The 12563-nt window shown below is 34.7% G+C and overlaps 1 protein-coding gene across 1 annotated transcript in view; it reads left to right on the plus strand.

Annotated features, from left to right (window-relative positions):
• The window catches only part of Oma1 (OMA1 zinc metallopeptidase), a 61355-nt gene that overhangs the window by 25769 nt on the left and 23023 nt on the right, over window positions 1-12563 (plus strand). Inside the window, 1 exon segment of the mRNA XM_047529291.1 lies at window positions 12251-12400. Within this exon segment, the coding sequence (XP_047385247.1) occupies window positions 12251-12400 (150 nt within the window).

Here is a 12563-nt window from a genome sequence, read left to right on the forward strand (position 1 = left end):
CCATATTGTTTCAGCTTTTTGTTGCCTAAACTTCTCTTGTTTGATGAATGCATTGATTAAAAAAAAAAAAAAAAAAAAAAAAAAAAAAAAAGGCTGCAGACTCATAGATCTGGTCTCCTGGGTTCCTCTTTTAAAAGTGCATGTCTGTCTATTCTCTGCCAACTTTTCAACAGTCCCCCAGAGTACCTTCAGTGCATTTTTTCCTCCTCCCCATTAGATAATTTGGGCAGAGCTGACAGTTTCTCATGCCTTTTGTTCCCTCACTATAAGAATTTCCTCTTATAGATTTCTCACTGCTTTTCCATCCCTGAGCTCTGGAACTGGAACTGGTGGACTGTTGTTTTCCACTACCTTTTACTGCAACTTTGTGGAAGCTGGGCAGTATCCTTAGGCCAGAAAGCCATGACCTTTTGTCTTATTTACTCTAAAAAACTTTTGATATTTAATTCTCTTTTGACTTGTTTATTTTTCTATACTTGCCAATATCATTAATTAGCTGTTATTCTTAATCAAGTTTTTATTATTGTTATCTGCTGTTGTGTTCACAAGCTACTTGAAGCTTCACATTCTTTGAAAGAATATTTTTGCAGGGCACAAATTTTAAATTGGCAATTATTTTCTTTCACCATGTTAATGATGACATTCCTGCATTTTCTAATTTTATTGTTTCTTTTAAGACTTCAGTGTTTCTTTTAAGACAAGACATGGAGTGTTCAATAGGAAGCAGTGTATTTTGTACCAGCACAGACTTGACTGATTTTCATCCACAGTCCAAGCCCCTAACATAGAGGGACCCTTTTGTCTTATACAGCCCCTGATAGTCCCCCTCCCCCCACGCCATTACATAGTAGTCCCTTTGTTTCCCCTTTATGGAAAAATACATTTTGCTTGAGTATTCTATACTATAAAATCATAAGGAACTTAGGACAGAGCTGTGCCTGCCCACTGGGGAAGGGGGTTTGTCAGGGTCATCCATGTGCCCTGAGTGCCAGCGAATTGCACATGCGTGCTGTGTGCCACCTCGCCTTTTGTCTGGGAAATGCATGGGTACCTGGTCACTGAAGGTGCCATGTTGTCTGGCAGAGTCCCGCTTGCGCGCACAGATACTAACCAGGTTAAACAAACTTTGAAGAGGGCTTCCACCACATCAGCTATCAGTTTTTCCATTGTTCCTTAGTTTTTCCATGGCTGCTAAAATTTTCTATTAGTCTTTGCTTTTCTGTAGTTTGTGATATATCTACTTGTGTTTTCTTTTCATTTATTGTGCGTGTTGTGGTTGGATATTCTTCATCAGTTTGGGAAATTCTCAGCCATTATCTTTTAATGAATTGCACTGGCTTTATTTATTTTCTTCTCTCCTTCTGGTATCAGGATTACAGATATGTTAAACTGTCATGTGTCTCTTTCATTTTTATTTTTGTATTTTCTACACGTTTGTGTTTCAAGATGTGTGTTTTTCACCTGCACAGTAATGCAGTTCACTAATCCTATATTCAGCTGTTTCCATTCTGTATTAAACTTATCTTTAAGTTTTAAATTTCAGTTACTGTGTCTTTTCATTCTAGAATTTCCATTTGATTCTCTTATAAATCTCAGTTCCTTGGTGAAATTCTCCATCTTGTAATATGTTTCTTTATATTTTCTTGAATATGTGAATCTTAATATTTTTAAACATCCCTTTTTGGTAATTCTAATGTCTGGATTCTATTTGGCTTTGCTTCTATTTTCTATTTTGCCTTTGGTCTTTTTTCTTAGTTTAGTTGATTATTTTTGATTGCTGGATATTTCATATAGATAGATATTTTGGCTCTAATTAACTTTTTATTTCATTAGAGGAATTTCTCCCTGTATTTGATGGCATTTAGAGTAAAGTAGGACATTTCCGTCAATCAGGACCCTACCTACTATCTTTGTCAGGTATACCCCGTTTCTAAGAGTACTGCCCTCTAGGCAGGCTTCCCAAAGGCCTGGAGTGTGCACTGTCTTCCTTCTCTTTAGTGGTCCTCAGCTTCGTTTTTTTATTCTCACAGTACCAGGATTCTGCTGAAATTGTTGAAATCTCTACCCAGTTTTTTGGATACTGTTTTTGAGGGCAAGGGGGTACTAGGGATGGAACCCAGGAGTGCTTTGCCACTGAGCTACAGCCCCATTCCTTTTTAATTTTTAATTTTGAGACAGAGTCTTGCCAAGTTTCTGAGGGTCTTGCAAAGTTGCCCAGGCTGTCCTCAAACTTAGAATCCTCCCGCCTCAGCTTTCCCAGCCTGGGAATACAGGCATGTGCCACCACACCCAGGTTTAGCTACTTCCTGTTTCACTTTACCTGTTGCACTTGGGTGGCTGAATAATGGCAGATATCTCTGTGAACTAGATTCAAGTGTTGGCTTTGTGCCCTCCTTGTCTTTAGAAGCTTGACTTCTCAAATTTAGCAGCTTTGATGAGTCTGATTCTGAAGTTTTTGGTTCTCCAGACCCACCAGGCAGCTACACACTCCTTTGCCACCTTTCTGCTCAGATTTTTCAGCCTCTTGCTTTTCATTGCTTAAAATTCCTCACATTCTTTGAGGGGAAAGAATGACACTCAGAAAGGGAGGTTCACCTTATCGAACTCCCCTTGTTTCAGGGATTTTTTTCTTTTCTCCAGCCTCGGCTGACTTGTTAACCAAATATTCTAATTGTGTATGGCAGAAACATTGGTCTGTTGCAAGCTACTTTTTCACAACTAGAAGAGTAAGTTCCTTAATTAGTTATTTTAATAACTACCTAATGTTGCATAATAGGGATGATACATTTATTTATCTGCTGTTAAAATTTGGGTTATTTTCAGGATTTTTTCTTTTTGTGATTGTTGTAAATAAAAAGGCATCCTTATTCATATTTCCTTAAACTCCATGGACTTTTATAGCTGTAGGAAGGGTAACAAGTAAGATTGGTAGAATTTTTATTTTTATATTTAGAACATACTTCCAATTATTCTACAGTGTTAATAGCAGATCTCACCAATATGTGAGAATGCCCTTTTTGTTCGTACCCACATCAGTACTGTTTCAGTCATTTTAACTTTTTGTCAATTTGGACAGAAAAGATGTCTGACTCCTTTTTTTAAATTTTCAGTGCTGGGAATGGAACTTTGTGCATTCTAGGCAAATGCTCTGCCACTGAGCCACATCACCAGTCCTTTTTATTTTATTTTGAGGTAAAGTCATATTAAACTGCACAGGTTGGTCTCAAACTTGAGGTTCTCCTGCCTCAGTCTCCTGAGGAGCTGAGATTATAGATCTTAGGCCTGTGTTACCACACTGGGATCCTTGCTTTTTAAATTTACATTTTCTTACCTCATGGTAAGTTGAATATTGTCTCTCTTCTGTTGACTTTTATTTTCTCTTTTGCAGATTGTCTTTTTTTGGGGGATACTGAATTGATTTTAAAAAATAGATACTGTGGACTCTGTACTTGGAAATTCTGATTTAGTAGGTAGATGATAAAGTTCTGATCTGAAAATATTTAAGAGCAAACATGTGATTCCGATACCCAGGCAAATTTAGACATTACTGCTTTTAATCATCAAATTCCAATTTTGTTTATCCATTCATCATTTGAAGGGCATCTGGGTTGGTTCCACAATCTGGCTATTGTGAATTGAGCAGCTATGAATATTGATGTGGCTGTATCTCTGTAGTATGCTGATTTTAAGTCCTTTGGGTATAGGCCAAAGAGTGGGCTAGCTGGGCCAAATGGTGATTCCATTCCAAGTTTTCTAAGGAATCTCCACACTGCTTTCCAGAGTGGCTGCACTAATTTGCAACCCCACCAGCAATGTATGAGTGTACCCTTTTCCCCACATCCTCGCCAACACCTGTTGTTGCTTGTGTTCTTGATAATCGCCATTCTGATTGGGCTGAGATGGAATCTTAGGGTAGTTTTGATTTGCATTTCTCTTATTACTAGAGGTGTTGAACATTTTTTCATATATCTCTTGATTGCTTGTAGATTGTTAGATCTTCTTCTGTGAAGTGTCTGTTCATTTCCTTAACCCATTTGTTGATTGGATTATTTGTATTCTTGGTATAGAGTTTTTTGAGTTCTTTATGTATTTTGGAAATTAGTGCTGTATCCGAAGTATGAGTGGCAAAGATTTTTCTCCCACTCTGTACACTCTCTCTTCACATTACTGATAGTTTCCTTTGCTGAGAGAAAGCTTTTTAGTTTGAATCTATCCCAGTTATTGATTCTTGTGCTGTGAGAGTCCTGTTAAGGAAGTCTGATCCTAAGCCGACATGTTGAAGATTTGGACCTACTTTTTCTTCTATAAGATGCAGGGTCTCTGGTCTGATTCCAAAGTCCTTGATCCATTTTGAGTTGAGTTTCATGCAGGGTGAGATTACTCAGCCATAAAGAATAATAAAATTATGGCATTTGAAGGCATATGGATGAAATTGGAGCATATCATGCTAAGTGAGATAAACCCATCTCAATAAACCAAAGGATGAATGATCTCGCTGATAAGCGGATGATGACACATAATGGGGGATGAGAGGGAGGCAAGAATGGAGGAAGGAGGGACTATATAGAGAGAAAAGAGGGGTGGGAAGGGTGGGGGGAAGGAAAAAATAACAGAATGAATCAAACACCATTACCCTATGTAAATGTATGATTACACAAATGGTATGCCTCTACTTCATGTACAAACAGAGAAACAAGATGTATCCCTTTTGTTTACAATGAAAATAAAAAAAATTAAAAAAAATTCCAATTTTGTGTTTTGGGGTAACTTGGTAAGTTTTTAAATAGAAGAATGAAATTAGATAAATTAGTGGAGAAATACTGATATTTCTTTGATTATTTGTGACATACAAGCCATTTTTTAAAAAAAAGATGTATCTGGATAGATAAAACTCTGATTCCATTTTCTAAAGTGCACTAGACATTTTTGTGTTGTGTAGTATGTGACTTTTTTGCCACTTGTGATAACATGGACTACTTAGCTCAAATGAGAAAGAGATATTGCTATGGATGTTGTCATAAATATGTAGCAATGCAGATAATGTCTTTGTTATGGAACACTTATGATATAAAAATGCCATCCCTGAAATACAAGTTTTTATTTCCTGTCAAAAAAGAAAAACAGTATAAAAGATTCACATATTTTATTTATACTGCCATTTATTTTGTGATAGCATCTGTTTGGATAATAGCACCATTATCTGCCCTTTAATACTTATTATATGCCAGTGTTATGCTTAGTGTTTTATATATATATTACATAATCTGATCTCTCATATAGTAATTCTGTAAAGTGGTTATTGTTATGACCATCATCCCCATTTTACAGATGAAGCTATTGAAGCCCTCATAGGTTCTCAGTTTCTTGCTTATAGGTACAAATGGTAAAGCTATGATTTAAACCCAAGTTTGTATGATTTTAAGGTCCATGCCTCTGTTCCTCTATCAGTTTTGTTTCTCTAATCAGCTTTTTTACCTATGTGTTATATTCCATGCAGAAATTCTTTTTCTCGCTCAACTTCTTAGTAGCATTTGAAACTACTAACCACATTCCCTTTTAAATGTGTATATGTGTGTGTGTGTGTGTGTGTGTGTATAAATATATATAATGTGTGTGTGCGTGTGTAGCTACCCATTTCAATATAGTATAGATATAGTATAGAAAGGTGTAAATATTATGAATTCATATTGGAAAATAATGGCCTTCTCTGCCCCACTTTACATACTCATCTTTAATTCTTTTAGCTATTTACTACTGCATTTATATGTAATATGTTTATTTTGGAATTTCTTCATTAAGTTTAGATATTATCTGTTGACTTCTCATTTTGGAAGATTCAGAGTTTTTTTTATCTGACTAATGATTTTATGTGCTTACTTGCCTATGTGTATTTCTCTATTTAACTATCTGTTCAACACTTTTACCATATTCTAATTGGATTGGTTGATTTTTTTACTACTAACTTTAGAATGCTTCGTACATGTTTTGTACACAGTTGTTTGTTGTATGTATGATTTGAAAATAGTTTTTCTTTATGGTCTGTCTTTTTTTTCTTAATAGGATTTTTGCTGCTTTTTTCTGTTTCTTTTTCTTTTTCTTTTTTTTTTTTGGTACATCTGCAGAGCAGACATTTCATTTCAGTGAAGTCCAGTTTGAGTTATCTGAATAGAACCTCTATACCAATGTTGGGGACCTTGCTTCCTTTTGGTACCTTATTACACAAATCTCAACCACTTCTGCATCCCTCAACTCCTGTCCCCTAACTCCTTTCACTGAGACTTGCCATGCTATACTTGGGTTCTGCCTGCCCATGCTGTAGTCAGGAAACTCTCCCATGCAGAGAACAGAGGCACATCTTGGGGTCAACTTGAGAGTTTTTCTTCAGTCAGATATCACAGTTCTGTCCTACTTAATACATTTGCCTTATTTGTTTTTTTCCAGCTTTATAGAAATTAACAATGAGAGCATCGGTCTAGGACTATTCTTTCATGACGGAAACTATATAATGAAACTCCTTAATTTGTGATTCATGATTATCTTTCCATATTTCATAAGGCACTAGGAGATATATCAGAAGCTCTGTCTGCATAGGCTGTGATAGTGAACTTCACTGTAAGATTAAGAATGGTGAGTGAGCTTTCTTGGGAAACCTTTACATGGAATATAGATAGGCCTTTTCTCTGTGCTTACTTGAATGTGTGTTTCAGAAGAATCCTATACAACTGGTTGTCAATGTTTGGGGCTTGAAAGGGCAGAAGGAGATAGAGTTTCTCATTTATTTTATTAATTATTATGAAAAATTATCCTTTAAAGTATTTGATTTTGTTGACTGTGCATGTTTTAGTCAGCTTTTTCACTGCTGTGACCATAAAGACATGACAAGAACAATTTTAAGGAGGAAAAGTTTGTTTGGGGCTCACGGTTTCAGAGTTTTCAGTCCATAACCAGCTCCATTCCTCAGGCCTCCAGTTGAGTCTGAACATCATGGCAGAAGAATGTGGCAGAGGGAAGTGGCTCAAATGATGATCAGGAAGCAGAGACAGAGACTCCACTTGCCAGATACAAAATATATACCCCAAAGGCATGCCCCCAAATGACCCACCTCCTCTAGCCATACCCTGCCTGCCTTCAGTTACCACCCAGTTAATCCCATCAGGAGAATAGTTCACTGATTAGGTTAAGGCTCTCATAACCTGATCATTTCTCTTCTAAACCTTCATGCATTGTCTCACACATGAGATTTTGGCAGATACTTCACATCCAAACTGTAATAGTGCATATTCATTTGTCACTACTATAAACAAATTTTGCCAGTTTACAGTCAATTACAGAAATTAACTTTTAAAAAAGATTTCACAAGCAACTAGACTATTTATTTTTGAGTATCTGTTTTTTAAGTTTGAAAAAGAAATTTTTTTTTTTTTTTTTTTTAGTGGTTCTAAACTGAGGGCATCCTTTTAGGAGGGCGTTATATGGGATTACTTTTTATTGTTACAGTAATTAAGGAGGTGTATAGGGGAGATTACTGTGTTTAATGGGTGGGGATGAGGGACGATAAATATTGCAAAGTGGCTGAAAAGCCTTCTCAGGACAAATTGGCTCTTGGAGCCTATCTTGCCCCTTTGGGAAACACTGCATGCTGGTTTAACTAAGCTGAGATAACTGTGCCAATAGCACCATCTAGTGAGGGAATTAGGTACCACGCTGAATCTACTTTCCTCACAGAAATAAGAAAATTTAAAATTGTAAACTATGTAAAATAATAGATTAGAGATTCAGATTTTTTGAGCAGAAGGGAAATTTAGAGCTAGTATAATCCACCTTCTTCTTTTATTGGTAAGGAAACTAGAGTCCAGAGAGGTTAACTGATTTATTTAGTAACATGCCTAGTAGCAAGATCCCTGGCATTTGTTTTACAGGTTAGTATTCTGAGCCTTAATTATAGGGAGCAATTTTTATGTTTTATTTGTATTACTCCCTTATGTTCTTGACTTAGTTATTCATCTAAGAAGGAAAAAATAAATGAGAACATCTAATTTATAGGTGTGTTATAAAGTAACTTTCATTATGCATACCTTATGCCTGAAATCTTTGTTTGCACTTAATGTTATCACCCAGAGAAATGAATATTCACTTAATTTTTAACTGCTACTGCTCTGAGTGTTGAATTTTATGATAAAATTTATTTAACATAGAGAAAAATAGGTACATGAAATTTTACTTAAAACTTTATTGAACTGATTGATGAATTGGAATGTTAGCAATCAAAAGATACAGAAAATTTGGGCAAAAAATTTTAAAATTAAATGAACCACAGTTTGCTCCCATTTCTCCTTTGTGTAGGGACATATAAAATTTTGCGGAAAATCAGATTTGGTTTTTATCAGTGAGAAGGATTAGCAAATAATGTGACTGATTTGTGTCTTGAAACTGTGTCATATTCAGTTGGGAAGGAGAAATTTTAAATTATTTTCTGGAAAAATATTAGAGCAGTGGGTCACAAAATAAAGTGAGTTTTAGCAACTCATGCCATCAATGATATTGGAAAATGATGAAGCTGTGTGAGTTAGACTGAAATGAGCTAGTTTCTTGGTAGATGACAAAAAAGACATTGGTATGCTAATGACACTGATGATGGTCTTAATGGTGGTCATAAAAGCAGTGGCAGATAACATTTTCTCACATGCTGGACACTGTTCTGAATGTGTTACATATGTTATGAGGTTCCCTGTAAGGTGTAGGTCCCGTTATTATCATTTTATAGATGAAACTGAGTGGTAGAGAACTTAAGTAGCTTGCAGAGATCTCTCAGATGGTAAGTACCAGAGTAGAGTTATGTTCATTTCTGACATGGAACTGTCTTATTTTAACCCATTGGAAACAATTTTAGTCTTTTGCAGTATTATTTCTAAAATAATGCCAATTTTTGTATTTGTTTTTGTCCCTTTAAATCTTATCTCAAGTTTTTTTTCTAGCTCTAGGAATCCAAGTACCCTCTGCTATAGTCCTTTGTAGTATTATCTCACACGATTATTTTATCTACTGTAAGTCTATGTGGGATACAGGAGAGGATGCCAGAATGATTGGAGCAAGTGTAAGGTGTTAATGACAGTCAAAAAAATTCAGAGAGGCTAATACCAAGACTTAACGTCTTTCAGGGAGTGAGGACTGAACAAATTTTGTTGGAGAGTCTAATAAGTAGAAATAGCAAAATTCAGACACTTTTCATGTTTTATTTCTAATGAACATTTTGTCTACAAGTAGAGTACAGGTAGGCTTCAATGTGGTCTAGCTTTGTTATATATTGTTCTCTGTATTCTTTTGGCATTGAGAAATGTTCATACTATAAGGAAAGTTCTTATACTGATACACTCTTTATGAATATCATATACCACTGAGTTTCTAATTGAATAGTAGCAAATTCTTTGTCAATTAATATGTCCCTTAATGTATATTAACGCATATTGTTACTGTAGTCGAGTTTAAACTATATCCTTCTTCACTTATAAATTTATGACATCATTACTTACGACCAGACATAGCATCCTCTAAATACCACATGCCTCTGGTTGCTCACCAGGGGAAAAGAGGAGTTGAAATAGTATTTACTATATTCTGGGTTCTGGACTGACTATTTTGCAAGTTATCACATTTTATTATCCTAATAATCTACTGCTTTAATTTCAGTTTTATAAATGAATCTTAGACTCTGGAGACTGAATTTTTGGCTCACAGGCACAAACTCTGGCACCAGATTACTTAGGATCAAATTGTGGCTCTAAATAGCTCTGTAAACCTCACCAAGTTGTGAACCTTAATTTCCTCATCTGCTCTTTAAAATGGGGATAATAACTACTTATCTCGTAAGGTTGATATAAGGATTAAGTGAGCTAGCATAGTGAGTTAATGTTTATAGTATCCTATAGTACCTGGCATATGGTGTCATATAACTGATTATTACTTAAAAGAGTAACTGGTATTTTGAACTCAAATCTTTTTGGTTCTAAAACCTATGGTCTTTCCATTAGCCCAGTCTTCTGCCTTACAAAACATTTTGCCGAAACACGTTACTTGTGTTTCTCTGGTTGGATGTAGTCATTACTGGTTCTGAGAAGGAAAACTTGACTAGAAAGTCTTTTTCTTTCTTTCTTTCTGTATTTACATATGTTTGACAAACTCAGGTTCCTTATATTTGCTGTTATTTTTGTTGAGGCTAGTGAGGCTTATGATAAAGTGAATGTTTATTTTTAAAATGTTTTCATTTGGCCTATAGTTGTCACTCCTCTCTCTCTCTCTCCTTTTTTTTTTTTTTTTTTTTAATAGTATTAACATTTAACTTGAGATTTACTCTTTTAGGTAATCTAGCTGTGCCATTGCCCTAGTGCTCCCTGTGAGTTAAGACCGGAGTGTGTTCCCTGGGAAGCCTCTGGGAGTACTAGGGAAATTGGATGACTGGCTCCATTCTCCTTTCCCTTCTAATACCTGTGGGCCCAGGGAAATCTCTGTCTTGTACTGGGCAGACTTAGGGGAGGGGAAGGGGTGAGACCATTTTACCTTTCTAATTCAGATTTCATTCTGAATTAATGAAATTCAGAATGAGCACATGGATATCTCAAGCTTATTTCTAAGTGTGAATGTTTTCAGAATTATGTTCTAAGCAAACCTTATGTATTTAAAATAATTTATGAATTTGTAAATTCTATTGAAGGTGTTATCTTACAGTTTTCAGTATTTCATTTTTTTTTACCCTGTTAGCTAAGCTGTGCTTTATAAATGATATGATTTCAGTTGGAATTCTTTCAAGTCATTGTATATTTTTATGAATTATTTTAAATTACCTTACTTGCTTGTCTCAGCTTGAGAAAAACAATTTATATTGTGAATGCCATGCCCTGTTATTGATAGACATATTCCTGTGGGTATTTGGAATTTAGCCATAAATATTTCTATGATGTACACATAACTTGTGCATTTATAGATATGTATGTATATATAAAACATGGGTCATATCTTTATATATTTGACGTATGTATTCATCTTATATACTCCAGTTTATACACACATATACCTGTATATCCATATCTGTGCAGTAGGAAGCTTAGGGTAATCAAAGATCTTCGTAGTTCTCTGAATATTGAATAAAATTTACTTGAATTTCAAATTATTTTTTCTAAATTTTCCCAGTATTTGAATATGTTTTATCTTGTGTTGGAGAAGAATTGATGTCGCATCAATGTAGACTACTTGTATTAGCATGAGATGTGCCATATTTGCCTCTTTGGGTGTCACAGTCACACTATTGTAAGGCTTTTTGATACCGCATTTGCATCAATACATTTTTCTTTGTTTTAATTGAAAGTAAAATATTTGGAAAATATGTAATCACTTATGTAAGCACTTATTTTTCAGTTATTTCTTAGAATAAATTAAGAAATGTGAAGAAACTGAACAGGCTTATGAAAATATTGTTACCTTATGGAGGATTTAACAATTTTTGTTATAAACATTTTAATATAGTTTAGAAGTAAAATTTTTATTTCTTCTTTATCATCAAATACTCTTAGGGCGACTACTAACAACAGTTTCTTAACTAGCCTTCCAGAAATATTGTGTATGTATTCAAGTATGTGCACACAGGTATGATGGAATTGTGTGTGTGTGTAGGCACATGTACATAAGATCCATATATGTCCTTTAAAATTACTTTTAAAACATATTCTGAATGACTTAAATATATTCTTTCTCATACACATTGAGGAAAAGATAAATTAATGTACATTAAAATATAACTTTTTTGTTTCTGCATGTTTATTTGAAGTCTTCTAATTGTTCTAGTGGTATAGATTAAGAGAATAATACCTTTAGAGCAGTGTGATAACTTGTTATATGTTAAAACATTAAAATTTATAAAATGTATTTTTACATAAGCATAAAAATTTTAATTTGAATAGAAGATTTTACCCTTAGTACATATTCTTAATATCCATCATATTGAGAATAGTGGGTTATCTTTGGGGAGCAGGATTACTGTGAGTGTTGTGTTGGGGAAAGAGCAAGAATGGAGGGTGTTGGTGTTCTCTTATTTTTATAATATCAGAGTATTTGAATTTTTAAAATCAATGAACATATTCTACGTGTATTAAAACAGTGGTATAAAATGTTTTAAAAACATGTAGTAACATAAAAGTATATTTAATAATATATCCTAATAACTCAGTTCATTGTGTGCTTTTATTAATTTTGGTTATAGGCTTGTGTGGATGTAAGAGCCAGTTCAGTGTTTTGGCAGCAGATGGAATTTGCAGATAGCCTCCATGGTCATCCCAAGTTACCAGAATGGTTATCTACACACCCTTCGCATGGAAATCGAGCTGAACACTTGGATAAGCTCATACCACAGGTCAGTTAACACTGTATGAAGCAGGTAATTATTTTTGCTCTATCACTTATCTTTAATGCTGTTATTTCTTTTGCATAAAGTTCTAGTATGTCAACTATTTGATTACTGATTATGGATTATCAGTTTGCAAAAGATTGGGCCGAAAAGTATAATCCTGCATATC

The sequence above is a fragment of the Sciurus carolinensis genome, chromosome 1 (assembly GCF_902686445.1).
Source record: "Sciurus carolinensis chromosome 1, mSciCar1.2, whole genome shotgun sequence".
Lineage (NCBI taxonomy): Eukaryota > Metazoa > Chordata > Mammalia > Rodentia > Sciuridae > Sciurus > Sciurus carolinensis.